This window comes from Colobus angolensis, unplaced genomic scaffold (assembly GCF_000951035.1).
Source record: "Colobus angolensis palliatus isolate OR3802 unplaced genomic scaffold, Cang.pa_1.0 Scaffold1, whole genome shotgun sequence".
In the NCBI taxonomy this organism is placed as follows: Eukaryota; Metazoa; Chordata; class Mammalia; order Primates; family Cercopithecidae; genus Colobus; species Colobus angolensis.
Genome location: NW_012110918.1, coordinates 4,466,870 through 4,486,564, shown reverse-complemented (window position 1 = coordinate 4,486,564; position 19,695 = coordinate 4,466,870). Strand labels below are relative to the sequence as shown.

Genomic DNA, 19,695 nt, shown 5'->3' with positions numbered 1-19,695 from the left:
TGCTTGATTTTTAAACATTATTTCAATCTCTTTGTTAAATTTATCTGATAGGATTCTGAGTTATCTTAAATTTATTTGAACTTCCTCAAAACAACTATTTTGAATTATCTGTCTGAAAAGTCACGTATGTTTGTCACTCTGGTATTGGTCCCTGGTACCTTATTTGGTCATTTGGTGAGGTCATGTTTTTTTGGATAGTCTTGATGCTTGTGGATGTTCATCAATGTCTGGGCATTGAGGAATTAGGTATTTATTGTAGTCTTCACAGTCTGGGCTTGTTTGTACCCATCCTTCTTGGGAAGGCTTTCCAAGTATTCAAAGGGAATAGAATGTTATGGTCTAAGTCTTTGGTCACTGCAGCCGTATCAGCACTATGGGGCACCCTCAAACCCAGTAACATTGTGATTCTTGCAGACTCTTAGAGGTACCACTTTGGCATTCTTGGAGAATTTTTTGGATTACCAGGCAGAGACTCTTGTTCTCTTCCCTTAACTTTCTCCAAATGGAGTGTGTGTGTGTGTGTGTGTGTGTGTGTGTGTGTGTTTATTGAGTTGTCTGGAGCTGGCAGAGGGGTGACACAAGCACCCCTGTGACCACCACCACTAGGATTATGCTGGGTCAGATCTAAAGCCAATACAGCACTGCGTCTTTCCCAAGGCCCGCAGCGACCACTGCCTGGCAACTGCCAATGTTCACTCTAAGCCCAAGGGCTCTTCAGGCAGCAGGTAGCAAATACAGCCAGGCTTGTGTCCTTCCCTTTATGGTGGCAAGCTTCCCCGTGGCCCAGAGTGGGTTGAGAAATGCCATCTGGGAGCAAGTACCTGGAGTCAAAAATGTTAGGAATCTACATGGCACTGTATTCTGCCACAGCTGAGCTGACACCCAAACCAGAAGACAAAGTCTTCCCACTCTTCCTTCTCCTCAAAGAGAAAGAGTCTCTCCCCATAGTCACCACTGCCTCAGGCCTGCAGCAAGTACTGCCTGGCTACTACTGATGTTCACTCAAAACCCAAGGGCCTTCAGGCAGCTTATAGTACATGCTGCCAGGCCTTGGTAGCTCCCTTCAGGGCAATGGGCTCCCCTCCCGCCTAGGGCAAGTCCAGAAATGCCATCCAGGAGCCAAGGCCTAGAATCCAGGACCCCAGGAGTCCACCTGGGTGCTCTCTACTCTACTGTGGTATCTAAGCTGCAAGACAAAGTCCCCTTTACTCTTTCCTCTCTTTTCCTCAGAAAGTGTCTCCCCAGGGCCATCACAGCTGGGAATGTGCTAGGTCAAACCTGAAGCCAGGAGAGCCCTGGGCCTCACCCAAGGCCTGTGGCAAATACTGCCTGGCTACTGCTGGTGTTTATTCAAGGCCCGAAAGTTCTTTAGTTAGAAGGTGATGAATTCTGCCAGAACTGGCTCTTTTTCTTCAAGGCAGCAGGTTCCCTACTGGCCTAGGGTATGTCTAAAAATGTCATCTGGGAGCAAGGGCCTGGAACAGGGTCCTCAGAACTCTGCCTGGTGTCCTGTTTTGCTGTGGCTGAGCTTGTATGGAAGTTGCAAAACAAAATTCTATTTACTCCTCTCTCCTCTCCTCAACAGAAGGAGGGAGTCTCCCCTGGGACAGTGAGCTGCACTGTCTGGTGTTGGGGGAAGAGTGAAGCAGGCACTCCCTTGGCTGCTCCAACTGGTGTCTCTCTAGGTCTTTTGCACTCCAAGTCCATTGACTTTGAGCCCAGAACAGCATCAGGACTTGTCCAGGAATTGCAATCTCTGTGGTCCTAAGTTTATTTCGATCCCCAGAGCGCTTTAGTCCACAGTAGCGGGATGAATGGTTCCCCTCTGGCTAAGGCTGGTCTAAATGCTCCCTCTGTGGACACTGGCTGAATTCTGCCCTACGTTGCTTTTCACTGTGACAGGCAACACCGAGTTCCAATGCAAAGTCCCACAATCACTGTCCGCTCCCTCCCACAAGCATACAACATTCTCTCTCTGTGCCACACCGCTGCTGCCGGGGATGGGAAGTTGTGTCAGCAATTCAAGCCTGTCTTTGCTATTCTCTCCAGTGCTTCTTTCCTTATGTGATGATAAAATCACTATGATTGCTCACCTGATTTTTTGTTCTTATGAAAATGCTTCCTTGTGTAGACAGTTGTTCCATCTGGTGTTCCTATAGAGGGGGGAATTTCTGGAGGGTTCTATCTGGCCATCTTGCTCTACTTCCCCTCCTAAATCTTCTATTGTTTAAAATAGAAGTGTTGTTACTTTTACTTTATGGATGAAATTACAAACTCCCTATGTTAAGAAGTGCTGGAACCAGAAATTGAACCTGAATATTTTTGACTTCTAAATCTAGTAGTCAAATCCATATTTTAAACTACTTTTTTGTTATATGATTGGTTGTTTTTGTAAATGTATACCATCTATACTTAAGAAAGAAAACAAACATATGATGACAACAAGATAAAGAAAATAGGATGACAGTTTCCTTAACTCATCTGCACTTGTTTAAGTCCTGGAAAGTTATTTGAAAAATATCTTGTGTAGAGTTTATTAATCTTCCACTTCTGTGTAATGTCCCAATTTTTTTTTTATTTCTTATAGCATTTTGCTTGAATGTCTTCTTGGAAATTAATTAAACTATCTGAAATTCAGTGTTTCCACCTACAAAGTGAGAGTAGCAATTCCTACTTACAAGTAAAGGCTATAGAAAAATAAATAAGAGGCTGCCTGGCACATTGCATGGAAACATAACATGTTCTCAAAATAAAAAGTGCTAGTCAGGATCCCTGCCCAATTTGCGAGTCCCCTTCATGGACTCCTATTTGTGCAATTGCCTTATTTTCTTCTAATCAAAGGGTCAACAAACTATAGCTCTTGAGCCACATCCAGCCTACTTCCTCTTCTTGTAAATATAGTTTGGTTGGAGCCCAGTTATGCCCATTCTTTTACATACTGCTCTGGCTGCTTCCACATTACAATAGCAGAGTGGAAGAGTTTCAACTGAGTCCCAATAGTCTGTAAAGCCTAGAAAATGTACTATCTAGTACACATTTTACAGGAAAAGTTTTATAACCTCCCCTTTCAAGCTGTAGGCTCCTCAAGGAATGACTTTCTGCATGATTCATTCGTTCCCCCCTAGCACTCAGCACAAGTTCCTACAAGTGGCCAAGGAATATTTCTTAAATTGTTTTCATTTCAGGCGTCAGTATCATGGAAAACAACTACGACATTTTTTGCTTCATTCCTTTAGTGGATTTCACTACTGCTAAAAAATAGCATATATTCTTTTACGTTCATACATGCCTTATGTGTCAGTGGAATAATTTTTGGCATGCATTTGGTCAAATAAAATTGCTATCATTTTTAAGGGCTAAGTATAAACATTGCTATTATTCAGTTGTTAGAATAACCCTAGATGCTAGGAATCATTATTCCAGTTTTCTAATAAAGTAACTGTTTAGGTAAGTTAAATAACACATTCCAAATGCCAAAATTATATTTCAAAGCCAAATCACGCCTGATATTTTGCCCACTGTATACTTTATAACCTTAATTAATAGATTATTGTGTTTGTCTGTTTCTCTATAATGGAGAAATAGCTGTGGTGTTTTTCAATGGATAAGCTGATTTTCTCAATGATTCTTTGTCCTTATTCAAAGTTCTGGGCTTAGCATTACAAGAAAAGCAAACCCATATTCATTCATTATGAGTTTCTGTCTATAATCCAGTTTCCTTCATAGCACTTACTACTATTGATAATTATTTTACTCATCTAGTTGTCTACATGTTTTCTTTATGTCTCCGCTACTAGACAATCAACTCCATAAGAGCAGAATAATGCTGTTTTAGTCACCATTGTATCCTCAGCACTTAGTATGACGTTTGTCACATATTAAGAACTTAGTAAATTCGCATTGGATGTCTAAACTGAATAACTGAAACTGTTTGGCATCTATACTTATCACAAATCTCCTGTTCTTTTGAAGCAATACAACAATTCTATTTAGTCAACTTAAAACTGAACATCATCTGCTATGTTATCCATTTTGCATAGTCCTGACCTTTGCTCTATTGCAACCCTGGTATTTCCGGTCTGTGACTACTCTCTCTTCAGAGGCTTGAATCAATATCAGAATTCTCTGGGCACCACCCCTGAGTAACCTCACCAGTAACTCTCATTAGCTCATTCTTTTCTTTTGTCTATCACATTTATATGATTTGGTTGGGTTTTTGTCCTCTTATTTCATGTTTGTCTGACCTATTTCTGGCATGAGATTTTAATTGATTTTCTTTGTCCTATAGAGACTAGTTAATTATTTTCTTGCTGTTGGAGACTATGTCAAACATATGTCTTTTTTTCTGAATGCCAGCTTGCAGTTAAATGAAGTATGTGTTGAGGAAAACATAACATCACTTGTTAAACAGCACATCCCTGATGCCAAATTATCAGCCAAAAGTGAAGGAAAACTTGTTTATACATTACCCTTAGAAAGAACAAATAAATTTCCAGGTAATGTATATGAACACTGTGAAATGAAATATGTAAATAATAGTCATCATCATCATAATTATTATTATTACAACTAACACTTATCAAGGTCTTACAGTATGCTCAGGTACTGAAACATAATCAAAAGAATAGTACAATAACTGAATTATTTTCTGTATAGTGGGAAATAGAATTATATTCTAATAGTTGTATTGTAATGCATGGGCATTTTAGAGGGCTTCTTTTAGTCCTTCTTCCCTAGTAGTGTGTAACATAGTATTCTAGTATTCATAAATGTACACAAACCCAGATGGTAGAAAACCTCTGGCTTACACACTACATTAAACAGCCCTGTGATGTGGCTATCTCTCTCGGTGAGAATTGTGCAATAACTTTGGGTTTTTCAGGCTAATGCATAAAAACGTACTAATTACGTTTGTTGTTCAGGGAACCTGTTCCTTAACAATGGGGCACTATGAGGACCCACATTAGTGGTTGAAACAATTAACCTTGCTGTATATGTGGTTAACAAAGACATATACATTCATTCAAATACACATTTTATGGCGACAACACAAGCATTCCTTAGAATCATCAGGTAAAGTGTTAAGCAAACTCTAATTAGCACTTTTTAACAGTCATTATAATTTAAAGAAAATTTGCAAACGTTTTAGGTAAAATGAAGAATGGCACATATTAAATCTTACTTCTTTTCTACCTTTCTGTATGTGGCATTCTAGTCAAGACAAAAAGCTTTTAACTTATCCTTTTGCCCAAGCAGGAGCTCGAGATCGAAGCCTCAGGACTTCTGTAATCACCCTAGCGTTAGAATTAGGTTTTAATTTAAGCTTGATTTAACCACTCTAGTTCAAATCCATGCGGGTTGGGGTACTGTTCATTGCTTCATGAACAATGACGGATGCATAGGTATATTTTGATGAACGAACTAAAGAATCACTTGGACTCGGGAAGGGGAACATCACACATCGGGGCCTATCATGGGGGAGGAGGGGGGAGGGATTGCATTGGGAGTTATACCTGATATAAATGACGAATTGATGGGTGCTGACGAGTTGATGGGTGCAGCACACCAACATGGCACAAGTATACATATGTAAGAAACCTGCACGTTATGCACATGTACCCTAGAACTTAAAGTATAATAATAAAAAAAAAAATGAATAGATACAAAATTGCTAGAGGAAATAATCACTGTCACAATTCCAGGAAAATTCCCCGATTCAATTCCACATTCTCTGCCTGTTAGGTCTTGTGATTTTTTTTCTTCCATTGTTAGAAAACTTTTAAATGGTTTATATTCTATGACTTCTCTTCAACAAATATTTTCTAAACTACAGAAGATTCTGCACCATCCAATTAATTCTCAAAAAATTAATTCCTTTCCTTTTGTCAGTTACAGCATAAATGGCTCCCGTTTATATCTATTCTCTAGAAAAGACTCTTCAATTAATTAGGCTTAGAGTTGAAAAACCCAGAGTTTCACAGTTAATTAAATTTTAAAAAGAAGTCAGAAAAAACTAAGATTAAACTTTACTAGAAATGCAAATGAATATGTTAATATTGATACAGAAATATATGGATTGTAACACATGATGTACAATAGAAAGTAATATATAGAATTTGCAGAATAAGCTGATCTATTATGAAATGCTAATTTTCAAATGTCTTTGACATATCGCAAGTATAATTTCATAGATTTGTGCTTATTAGTTTGAAAAATTGTCTTCAGCTCACTTGTGATTCTTGTTTTAATTCACTGCTGTGTATGTATTCCTTAGAACTTTACAAGGATCTTGATAGCTATCCTGACCTAGGAATTGAGAATTATGGTGTTTCCATGACAACTTTGAATGAAGTATTCCTGAAGCTAGAAGGAAAATCAACAATTAATGAATCGGGTAAATAAAATGCATGAAAATTACTATGTAAAAGCATATGTTTCAAGAGCACACTGTTCCAAAGATGAATTACAAAATGTGGGGTTCATGATTAAGGCTCTTCTTAGACAAGCTTGTGGAAAAGTGAAACACATCCTTGTCAACATTGCCTTGTAGTTAAAAATAATCCATTTGCCTACATCCAAGGCTCACTGCACTCATATTAGCCCTAGGCTTCTAAGGGCAATTTCAGATAGAACATTTATTCTAAATCATAAATTTATATAAAACATGAACCCACAGATCTAAAACACCTAAGAACCCCAAACAATACTTTAAAAATGAAACTATTAAATTCCTGTAGGCCAAAGATAAAGAACAAAGTCTTAATTAGACATATTGTACTTTTCCACAGATCTCAGATTCTCTGGTGTCAGGTTTTTCTTTTTTTTCTTTATGCTAGAAATTGGACAATATCTATCTACCTATTTTCAAGGTCACAAATAACTTACTCTCTTGTGTTCAGACTGTTTTGAAGCCGAACCTAATAAACTCTCTATTTCTGATACCGTACTTTTTCATTCTAACATTTTCATTTGTTCTTTAAATTTTAGAGTTTCAGTTCTTTACTGTTTCTCATCTGCTCCCAATAGTGTCCATATTTTCCAGTAGATCTTATAACATATTTATCACAGTTATTTTTAAACTCGTGTATTTTAATTCTAACATGTGGGCCATGTGACTGATAACCCTTATCGGTAACTGACTCTGATTTTTTTCCTCTTCCCTATGGGTTATATTTCCCTGCTTCTTCATATGTCTTGAAATTTGTATTTTATCATGGACATTACTTTAACAAAACAGGAACACTGAGGTAAACAGTGGCTAGAAAATGGCATGACTCTTCCTCTGCGAGGCTGCTGATGTGGATGGCAGAACTCATCTAATTTGTATTTGGCCAGTATCTGAGCTTTAGCACAGGTTTTATTAGATTCAGCCCACTTCCAGCTTCGAATGTTTTAAAGGTAGAATCAGGTCTTTCTCTTAGACATGACTTTGAATTATAGCACTGGAAAAATTCTATATATTTCTCTATAGTCCTGCTATCAAATATCTCGGTAACGATTAATCTCACTGATTTTCAACCTGCTGTCACTTTTTGTTTATTTATTTATTAGTATATATGTTTCCACTCTCTCATTCAGTGACTGGACCCTAGTGGACTAATGTATTACACAAAGGAGAGACCCATGAGCCCTGATGATGTCTTGCTCAAGACGCTATGCAGTTTCTTGTGTTTCTCTCTCCATTTTTCTCAGTTATCTGCTCCCAGCTACTGGTGTACTGTTCCTATGCACTTAGGAAAGGCTCCATGAAAAAAAGTTGGTAGATGCTGTAAACTCGTTTTGTGACTTAGGTACCACATGACTCTAGTCAGTTATTTCAGCCCACATATAACCATAGAATTTGTTTGTTCTGGGCTGCTTTCATTTAGCCTACCTATGGTGGTTTTCTCCTTTTTCTGCCATTTCCCTAAAGATGAAAGCTTCCACAGGAATCTTCTCCCCCTAAAAATGTTTCCTTCCTTTGTACATGTTAGATTTTTTAGCTTTCTTTGTGCTCTCGCCCATCTGATGGGTTAAAAATAACTAATATTTATTCCCTTGGTAAGACCGGTGACAGTCTCTTGCAACTAATGAGAAGCAGAATATCCCTGAATTATTATTATTATTATTATTATTTTGAGACGGAGCCTCGCTCTGTTGCCCAGGCTGGAGTGCAGTGGCACGATCTCGGCTCACTGCAAGCTCTACTTCCTGGTTCACGCCGTTCTCTTGCCTCAGCCTCCCGAGTAGCTGGGACTACAGGCGCCCACCAACACGCCCAGCTACTTTTTTTAATAGACTTTTGACCACTGTCTTAAGATCCTTATATCTTCCTTCACAGTGTGTTGTTGTGTCCTGTCATTGTACTTATACATTTATGGATGTGGGGTTTTTGAGGTTTGATATTAGGATTATTTTAGCATTATACGATGGACAGTATCCTGGGTATCCAGAGATTACAGGGAATACACAAAAGAATGCAGTCTCAGAAACTATTCAAAACTGAATTGTTTTGAAATATCTGCAGTAACAATGTATAGCTAACTCCCAGTCTGTAGCTTGCCATTTACAGTTTACTCCCTGTTCAGACCATGTCAATTTGTAGCTTAATTGAACATGTAAGATATTTGTTTCCTTTACTAATTTTCCAAGTCATTCCTAAGCACTGTGAAGACCTTGCCTATTTATCTTGACCTTAAATTACCTAAGGTCTCCTTTCTATCCCTTTTGTACAAGAAATAAATATTTCATCTATTTCTCTATTTTAAGGCAATAACCAGCAAAACCACATTATACCTATAGTAACGCAGAAGAGCCTAATCATGATATCCTTACCAGAGCAAATCCCTATAGTAAGCCATATAAAGTATGTATGAGTTGCTTATTTTATGTTTTGCAGACATTGCTATTTTGGGAGAAGTACAAGTGGAAAAAGCTGACGACACTGAAAGGCTTGTTGAGATGGAACAAGTCCTCTCTTCACTTAACAAGATGAGAAAGACAATAGGTGGTGTGGCTCTCTGGCGACAGCAAATCTGCACAATTGCAAGAGTTCGCTTGTTAAAGTTAAAGTATGAAAGAAAAGCTCTTTTAGCACTGTAAGTATCAGAGTTGCCATAGGTTTTTTATTTAAGTCAATGCATTAAAAAGCAAATCTAAGGTATAAAGGCAAGCAAAAAAACACAAAAATATGGTGAATTAGGCAGCAGACAGGGAAAGCATCACAGTGGAAGCACAGGAGAGAGGTAGAATCTTGAATCCAAAGGACAAATATCTCATGAATTTTAATGGGATATTCAATGGCCAGAAAGCGACAGGGGAAATGAGCAAAGGACAAATCTATGGTTTGTCACCTTGAATTTGGAGATAGCAAAAGGACAAAATGCTCAATAAATGTGACAGTTAATTGTGTGTTTAATTTTTATAATTTCTTTATCCCATTACATTATAAACTGCTCAGAGAGTGTTCGATTAGGAAATGACATTGCATTCATGTTGGCAATTTTCTTTTGTGTAGGCTATTAATTCTAATGGCTGGATTTTGCCCTCTTCTTGTGGAGTATACCATGGTGAATATATATCACAACAGCTACACCTGGGAACTTTCTCCTCATTTGTATTTCCTTGCTCCTGGACAACAACCACATGATCCTCTCACTCGGTTACTGATCATCAATAAAACAGGTAAAATGGTGGATACTTGATTTCCAAATACATTTACTGTTCGGAGCAGTACTTAAAAACATAATCATGAGAGAGAAAATAGCTTTTCACTTATTCAGCATGTGTTAAAAAACAGTTTATGAAACTTAAAGGTAATAAATACAGGCCCCCAAAGAAGCAGGAATTAGATATTTTCTAAAGGAGGAACATCTGGTGGCAATTTGTGAAATGAAAGAGTTTGTACCAAAATAGCATTTTTAACAGGTTCATTAAGATATACTTCACATGCCATACAATTTATCCATTGAAAATACACAATTCCGTGGTTTTTAGTGTATTCACAGAATTGTGAAACCATCACTACAATCCATTTTAGAATATTTTCATCACCCCATAAAGAAACCCCATACTGAATAGCAATTACTCTCGTGTAGTCTTCCCCCCAGTCCTAAGCAATCACAAATTTACGTTCTGTTTCTACTGGTTTGTCTATTCTGAACATGTAATATCGCTGGACTCATACAATATCTGATATTTGATGACTGACTTCTTTCACTTAGCATATTTTCAAAGTTGTTCTGTGTTGTAACATTTATCTATGTGTTAATACTTCATTTTTATTGTTGAGTAATATTTTATTGATGGTTATACCACAATTTATTTATCATTCATCAGCAGATGGATATATTTTTCCCAGTAATTGGATATTATGAAAAATGCTGCTATGAATGTTCATGTACAAGTTTTTGTTTGAACATATGTTTTCATTTCTCTGGGGTGTAATCCTGAAAGTAGAATAGTTGGGTCATGTGGTAACTATGTTTACCCTTTGAAGGACCTGCCAAACTGTTTTTCAAAGTGGCTGTACCACTTTATATTCACTTTTTTTTTCTTTTGAGATGGAGTATCACTCTGTGGCCAGGTTGGAGTGCAGTGGCATAATTTTGGCTCACTGCAACCTCTGCCTCCCACATTCAAGTGATTCTCCTGCCTCAGCCTCCCGAGTAGCTGGGACTACAGGAGCATGCCACCACACCCAGCTAATTTTTTTTGTACTTTTGGTAGAGACGGGGTTTCACCATGTTGGCCAGGATGGTCTCTATCTGTTGACCTCGTGATCTGCCCACCTCAGTCTCCCAACGTGTTGGGATTATAGGTGTGAGGCATTGCGCCTGGCCCCACACCAGCAATTTTTGAGGATTCCAAGTTTCTGCATATGTTTGCCAACACCTGTTTTTTGTTTTTTCTATTACATGCAACATAGTGTATGTCAAGTGGTATCTTGTGATTTTTATTTGTATTTTGCCAATGGCCAGTAACGTTGAGTATCTTTTCATGTGATAACTGATCAATTGTACATCTTCTTTGTAGAAATGTCTGTTTTCTTTTTTTAAAATGGATTGTATTTTTTATTGAATTCTAAGTGTTATTTCTATATTCTAGATAAAATTCTTTTATCAGATACCATAGGTCCTCATATTCAGATTCTGTATCTAAGAATTTGCCTATTCACTGAAATTTATTGCTAACTCCCAACTACATATCTGTTGCACTTTCATGATATTTACAGATATGCTAAGAGAAGCGAACATTTTTAGTCACCTGATGTATGCATTTTCAACTGAGATTGAACAAAATGACACTGCTTTCTTGTTTTAGCTCTGTACTATAAACAAACGCTTTTTTGCAATCTCTTTCATGCTACATTTTTCACATTTTGTGTGGTTTTTTCTGTGGTGATTTTGCTGTTTAAAATGACACAAAGAATAGTGCTGAAGTGTCATCTAGTGTTTCTAAATGCAAGAAGCCATTTAGAAACATGTGACATGTCTTTTTCAAGTTTTCTTTGTCTGTTTTCATTATGAACAGATGTTAGATTTGTCAAATGTTTTCTCTGTGTCTACTGAGATGATCATGTGGGTTTTATACCATGTTATTTTCAGACATTAAACCAACCTTGCATTTATAGGATAAATTCTACTTGGTCGTGGTGTATAATCCTTTCCATTTTCTCCCGGATTTGGTTTTCTAGGGTTTTGTTGATAACGTTTTCCATCTCTATTCATAAGGGATATTGGTCTGTAGTTTTATTTTATGCTAATGTCTTTAGATATCAGGGTAATATTTGCTGCGTATAATTAGCTGGCAAATGTTCCCTGCACTTCGTCTATTTTTTTTTTTTTTTTTTGTGAAGGATTGACAATTCTTCTTTATTAGGTAGAAATGTACCAGTGTAGCTAGCTTTTAATCTATAAGATTGGTATTCATACCCTCTTTTTGTTCCTGATCTTAGTAATTTTCATGTTATTTTACTCTTTCTTGGTCATCCTAGCTCAGGGTTCATCAATTTTGTTGATGCTTTCAAAGAACCAACTTCTAGCATAATTGTCTCTATTGTTTTTCTATTGTCTATGTCACTCATTTCCAAACCAGTATTCTTGGTTTCATTTCTTTCTGTTTGCCTTGTGTTTAGCTTGTTCCTCTCTTTTTCAGTGTCTTGACACAGAAGTTTCACTTACTGATTTGAGATTTTTCTTCTTTTATTTAACATAGGTGTTTACAGCTATAAACTTCCCTGTAAGCTATGCTTTCGCTGCATAGCATAAGTTTCGGTATATCATGTTTTAATTTTCATTTCTCCCAAAATATTTTTGAATTTCCCTTGTGATTTCTTTTCTGACTCATTGGTTATTTAGGAGAAGATTAGTTTCCAAAAATTTGTGATTTTCTAAGTTTTTGTTGTTGAAGTTTGAATTCATCCCCTGTGGTCAGATATCATAGTTTATAAAATTTCTACCTTTTTCAATGTATTGAGGCTTGTTTGATGTCCTTGCCTTTAGTTCATCTTGGAGAATGTTCCTTGTGCACTTGAGAAGAATATGCTTTCTGCTGTTGTGAGTGAAAATTTGTATATTTCACTCTTCAGTGCTATTTTGTATTTTGAGTCTCTGTTAAGTGTGTATATGTTTGTGAATGTTATAACTTCCTGCTGTTTTGGCCTTGTTTTGACCCTTGTATCATTAGAAAATGTCTGTTATTATTTCTAGTCACATTTTTTGTTTTCATCTATTTTGTCCGATATTAGAAGAGCCACTCCAGTTTTCCCATGGTCTTGTCTTGTGTGATGTATTTTTGTTGCACCTTCTGCTTTCAATCTATTTGTATCAATGAAATTTAATATGTGTCTCCTGTAAATGTAATTTAATCTGTGTCTCCTATAAACAGTATATAGTTGGATAGTGTTTTTAAATACAACCTAACCATCTATGCCTTTTGTGTGTATTATTTTATTCACAAACCGTATTTTTACTAATAATGTAGGATTTATATCTGCCAGTTTATTGTCTGTTTTCTGAAAGTCTCATGTCTTTTTTGTTCCTCTATTTCTTCTTTACTGTTTTCTTTGGCACTGAGTATTTTCTAGTTTAATGATTTAATTCTTTTAATGATTTTTTATTATACTTTTGAATTATGTTCTTGGGGTTGTTTTGGGGCCTAGAATATACATCTTATTTTAATCTACTTAAAGTTTACACAAATTGCAGATTAATGTAACAAAGTCTACAAATATATACTTGCTGTCCTCTCAGCTTCTTTAAAAGATATGAAATCATATCGAATAATAATTGTGCCAATGTATTGCTGGTTTTAAAATATTTAGATGTGTAATAATATGTGTAATAATAACATCAAAACAGGGAAGAGTGAATACAGCTATATAAGACGAAAGAGCCTGTAGCTCATTGAAATCAAGTTTATTTACCATTTCTGGTTCTCTTCATTTGTTTCTGTGAATTCATATTATCATCCTATGTGATGTCCTTACTCCAGTACAGCTAGGCTTCCACCTGCCTCCTTTGTGCCATTGTTTTCAAATATTTCACATGTCTATATTTTACAGCCTCAATGATAAAATTATATGATACTGCATTATACAATTGCTTTTAAATTGAGTTAATACAAGAGGGAAATGTCCATTTGTACTACCGATTATAAGTACATAGTTGTGTTTGCTGATCCTCTTTGGCATTTTCACTTGGATTCAAATTGCCATCTGGGGTTATTTGCTTTCAGTTTTAGGTATTTCTTATAAGGCAAGTCTGCTAGTAACAAATTCTTCATTTTTGTTTATCTAGGAAAAAAAGTTCTACCTTCACCATTTTTTATTCTTCATTATTTTTACTTTTATAGATTTAGAGGATTAAAGTGTGGTTTTGCTACATGGATATATTGTGTAGTGGTGAAGTCTGGGCTTTTATTGTAACCATCACTCAAACAGTGTACATCATACCTATTACCACCTTCATCTTTGAAAGCTAGTTTTGCTGAATTTTTTTTTCAGCAGTTTGAATATGTCATTTTACTGTGTTCTGGCTTCCTTTGTTTCTGATGAGAAATCAGCTGGGTTCTTATTGGTGTTTCCTGATACATCATTAAGGAAACATTTTCTTTGCCTTTGTCTTCACCGTTTTTACTCTAATGTGTCTGGATTTGGATCTTTTTGCATATATCCTACTTGGAGTTGGTTGAACTTCTTGAATGTATAAAGTTTTTAATCAAATTTTGTAAATTTTCAGTCATTATTTCTTCAGTGGTTGTTTTTCTCTTCCTTTATCTCTCTCCTCTCCCTATGGTACTTCCACTACATATGAAATAGTGTGATTAATAATGTCCCACATTTTTCTGAGGTTCTGTTTTCTTTTGTTGTTGTTCTTCAGATTGCATAATCCCATTTAATCTGTCTTCATGTCTGTAGTTTACAGGTTTGTTCTAATTCTGCTGATCATTCAAATCTACTGTTGAGTTCCTTCAGTGAATTTTTCATTTCAATTATTGTACTTTCAACTCCAGAATTTCTATTTGGTCCTTTATTATTTAAAAAACTTTTTATTGGTATAGTCTATTTGATGAGACATTGTCATCACACCTCTCTTCACTTCTCTAAACTTGTTTTCTTTTAGTTCTTTGCGCATACTTACAATACCTGCCTTGAAGTCTTTGTTTTTCAAGTTTGCTATCTCAGTCTTCCAAAAGCTGTTCTTGTTGCCTACCTTTTTCCTGTATAAGGGTGACACTTTCTTATTTTTTAGCATGTCTCATAATTTTGGTTGAAAACTGGACATTTAAAGTCATACATTGTAACAACTTTGGATAATGATCGCCAACTTGTCTTGAAGCTTGTTATTATTGTTTGCTCATTTCCCCTTTTTTATACAACTCTGATGCCATTCTTCAGAGGCATAACTTTGGCCACGTGCATTGTTCCCCTGAGATGGCAATAGATTTAGCAGACATTTCTTTGTCTCTTTCCCTGATCTCTCCATTAAACTGACTAACTCTACTGACATAACATTCAGTTCAGTTGTTAGTCACCACCAGTAGCAAGCAGATTGGCCTATTGTTTTCAAAAATGCCCATATGCATAAATTGCTCCACAATTTGATCCAATTACAGTAATTCCTTCTCATCTGAAACATTACAAGATACCCAGCAAATGCCTGAAACCATAGATAGTACCAAACCTAATGGCCATCCATGAGAACACGTTTCTGTTCAGGTTTTTTATCCACAAATGTATTGCCTTTTCCATCTTAACTAAGCACTTATCATGCACTGTGGCTATAACTTTCACAGTCTGAGGTGCAACAGCAAGACTAGTATAAGTTTCTTTTTTCTTCTTCACTATTTACAGAAGAGATTTGCTCTCAGAGTAGATCTTAACAAACTCAGCATACAATTTTTTTCCTTTCCTTATTAAATCAACAACTTTCACCTTTCCACTTAAAGGAAGCAATATATGGCTTCTCTTTGACATATTCAACTTGCCCGCATTACTCCTCTTGTGCTTTGGGGCCACTATTAAGTAAAATAAGGGTTAACTGAACACAAGCACTGTGATGTCTTGACAGTCAATCTGATAACAGAAGTGGCTACTAAGTGACTAATGAGTAGGTAGCATATGCAGTGTGGATACTGCATATGCACAGGGCAGAGTGGGCAGTATGAGATTTCATCCATCTGATCAGAATGCCATGCAATTTAAAACTTACACAATGTTTACTTCTGGAATTTTTCATTTTGTGTTTTAGAGCTGCAGTGGACTAAAAGTAACTAAAACTGTAGAAAGTGAAACCATGGATAAGGGAGCACCACGCACTACTATAAATATGGTAGGAAAAGTCTCCGAGGCCAGTTATTGAGGTTTGTCCTCTCCACAGAAGGGCTCTTCTTAACTCTCTGTTTTGCTGCTCTCTCTAGTCAACTTTTAGCTGGTGTATGGTTTAACCGAGTGAATTGCAATCTCCTGTCAATTGCTTACCAACAAAATCTTGACGGTTTTTAGTGCACTCTTAGGCCTGAACTTCCCCAAACTCTGTTCCAACTAAAGTCAGTTTCTTTAGGGAGAGTTTCAGCACATACTGTTCTTATGGCTTGCCGCTGCTCCTGAAACAAGAATCTCACCATTGCTTCAGAGCTGGAAGCATGGATCATGCCTGATTCTCTTGGTGTGGAGCCCCTGATTTATGAGCAGGGTACTTGGCAGGGATGGTGGCCTCTGGTCTTCTCAGCTTGCCTCTCCTGTCATGGAAACTCTGTCCTACACGTGAGATGGCACGAGGATGATTGTGTCCCGGTGTTTTTGGCCTCTTATTCCTAGGGTAGAGCTTCCACCTTAGGATCAGGGAATGGGTGGAGGAAGAGAACTCCAGATCTCTGAGCCCCTCTTGCCTGGTATTGATCTTCTGCAACATAGATGTGGGGAAATGAGAAAAGTTGATGGGAAGCCCCTCTCGTGAAGATACTATAGCCCTGAACTGGACTTGGGGAAGAAGGATCCCTGCGTGCTTGCCGACACCCTTTCAGAGTGAAGCTTCTGTTACACAGATCTGAGAAGGAAGTGAGGAGTGGAGACATCAGGCTGTGGCTCAAATACCACAATTTCTCAGTGTTCTTACTGAGATTTAATAAATTTTATTAAATAAGTGTGTAATCATGTTCTGTATGCTCTTAGAACAATTTCAAAAGATTTTAATTCGTCGTTTTTTTTAGGAATTTTTATAAGTTATCATTGTTTTTCTGGGGAGAAGGTCTACAGAGCTCCTCACATTGCTAGTCTACATGTTGTCTTCCTGCATCAAGAACATTTTGAAAAGTAATTCATAATCTAGCAGTAGTAAAATGACTTTTAGCAAATTTAGTGGTTAATCAATAGAAGTTATCTGTATCATTAAAGCCTTATCAGTTATGGCCATTCATTGCAAGATTCTAGAAAGAAATCTATTTTGAAAGGCATTTGGAACTAAAAAAATCTTTCACATTAATGATAATCATAAGCAAATAAAAATATCATGAAAGAATTCTGTGAGAAATAAATAGATATTTTAATTCACATTAACAAGCATGTTATGTAGAAAATATCCTGATGTTCCATATTACTGCATCACCTAATGACATTAATTGTAATTTGACTACACAACTTGACATTAATTTTTTTAGTTTTGTGATACCTAATATCTTGAACTACACCTTAGGGGCAAGCATTGATGACTTTATACATTCTGTGGATCACCAGAACATAGCTTTAGAAGTGGATGCATTTGGAACTAGAAATGGCACAGATGACCCATCTTATAATGGAGCCATCACAGTGTGTGGTAGTGAAAAGGTATGCAGGTCTCTAATAATCTTTCTGAAAAATGTGAAAAGCTAACATAATATCAATATACTCAGGCCTCCAACTTAAGAAATAAAAATGAAAAGCAAATACTGTTTTCATTTATTACTTAGTGAATTGTATTCACTGGCATAAATAATTCATATATCCATCATCATTGTCTACTGGCACAAACTATTAGCAAAGTACATACTCTAGAATACCTACTATCAAGACCATATGTAAGTTCAAAAATTTCATGTTTCCCCTCAAAGATTTTATAATACATGTATTCCAATACTTCTGTTTTGTTGTTAAACAATAAACACTGAACATATGATGCTAATCTCAAGCAAGACATCTGATGTCCTAAATATCAGTTACATGATTTAGTTTTACTATATACATGTTTTGATTTACTTATACAGTGTTTGATTTTACTCACACAGTGTTTGGCTTTTTACTTTGATTATTTGACACCATAAGAAAAGTATAACCTCTTAAATGTCAAATTTTGACTTTTTTAGAGAACAAAATGAAGATATTTGAGAACTTACATCCTTACTTGTTATATTTTAGAATTACAGCTTTTCATTAGCATGCAATGCCAAAAGATTGAATTGCTTCCCAGTTCTTATGGACATTGTTAGTAATGGGCTACTTGGAATGGTTAAACCATCAGTACATATCCAAACTGAAAGAAGTACATTTTTGGAGGTAAGTATATATAATCGTACAATTCCTGACTTTCCTCTAACAGGAATCTCCCAGATCACCCTTTTAAGGGCTGGAATCTTGTTTTTATTGAGTAAACCACTGCATAATAAATTAACATTTGGACTCATTCTAGTTCTGTGACTTTGGAAAATCAATGCCTTTTCAGAGCCTCAATTTGTTTAAAGTAAAATAAAACGAACAAAACATTTTTCAAAGAGAATATGAAGCAATAAAAATGAAATCATGCAGCACTGTGACCAGCACAAGAATAGTGAACAAATGAAACAAAGGAGAAAGAAAGGAAAGAACAAATGAAGGAAGGAAGGAATGAAGGAAGGAAAGAATGAAGGAAAAAATAAAGGAAGGAAGGGGCTTTATTATTACTTTTAGAAATTTTACAATAGAAATTCATGACAAAGTTCAGGCTAGAATTGCAGACCTGTCTACATTAGAATTACTGCAGATTCCTGTCAAAAATATTAATTCCCCTGGCCTACTCCAAACCAATCAAACCACTTTTCCTCATGGGCGTGGTGAGAGGAGGGAATCTATTTTTTAAAAAAGGCCCAAGTAATCGAAATGTATACAGCCCTTTAAGTTTAGAACCAGAATAACTATCACAGTTCGTAATGATTCCTTTTTAGTTATTGTATACATACATTTCTCCCTTTCAGAGAGTTCTTTGAACACAAAGATCATGTATTTTTAACATCTTTCAATTTTCTGGTTTCTGAGAGCAGTATACAATAATTGGGCAAATTGCCTCAGACTTCTATCTATCAAGATATCCTGTTTCAACTAGAGTTAATTAGATACCAACCAGCTCAGCTGACTTTGTATTTATGTGCCTGATATAGTCACTTTAACCAGTATTCCCAGCAACTCATTTTATTCTGTATTCTATTTTACCTGCTCATTGCCCCCAAAGTCAGAGTTTCCCAGAGTTTCAGAACTTGCTTCTATCCTGCCCAAAATTCAAGAATCACTTGAACCTGGGATGCGGAGGTTGCAGTGAGCTGAGATTGCGCCACTGCACTCCAGCCTGGGCAACAGACCGAGGCTCCATCTCAAAAAATGAATTAATTAACTAATTTAAAAATAAAATAAAAGATAAACCACAGGCTGGGAGAAAAATATTCACAATACTTACATATGTGACAAGATTTGTATTAAGAATATGTAAAGAACTCTCATTCCTCTGTAATAGAGGATAACCTAATTTTTTAAACAAAGTATTTGCATATTTGTATATTTGTATATATACCATTTGTATATATATACTTAGTAGTTCAGTCACTAAGTATTAAACCTACCCAGTACTCAGGACGTTCTGGAAGCAACCAGACAACAAGCTGCAATCTTACCATCTATGGTTAGCAAGTGTCTTTCTGGTGACCAAGCTGAAGACCACCAGGCTGGGGTTAGAACTTTCTTTAGTGATGTGTTTAATCAAAGAAGCAACTATGTGAATCATGAAAATAGCATGGGACTGGCTTTCAAGAGAGTTTGTGGTCTTTTATCCTTAAAGATTGTTACAAACAGGAGCACCAACAGATGGAACTAGGGCAAAGGTTTTCTTGGTGATTTTTCTCTCCCTTCTAGTTTTTCATCTCTACTTTTGCATCTTCAACCAATATTTATCAGGTCTCATGATGTACCTTAAAAACTAGCTTATTATCACT

General features: G+C 36.3%; 1 protein-coding gene across 3 annotated transcripts in view; it reads left to right on the top strand.

Moving 5' to 3' along the window:
- Positions 1 to 19,695, top strand: part of ABCA8 (ATP-binding cassette, sub-family A (ABC1), member 8) — an 86,474-nt gene that overhangs the window by 46,338 nt on the left and 20,441 nt on the right. For all 3 annotated transcript variants that reach the window (XM_011933258.1, XM_011933194.1, XM_011933123.1), the window contains 6 exons: positions 4,357 to 4,496; positions 6,275 to 6,394; positions 8,879 to 9,077; positions 9,497 to 9,663; positions 17,175 to 17,308; positions 17,876 to 18,013. In XM_011933258.1, coding sequence (XP_011788648.1) covers positions 4,357 to 4,496; positions 6,275 to 6,394; positions 8,879 to 9,077; positions 9,497 to 9,663; positions 17,175 to 17,308; positions 17,876 to 18,013 — 898 coding nt within the window. The remainder of the gene's footprint in view (positions 1 to 4,356; positions 4,497 to 6,274; positions 6,395 to 8,878; positions 9,078 to 9,496; positions 9,664 to 17,174; positions 17,309 to 17,875; positions 18,014 to 19,695) is intronic.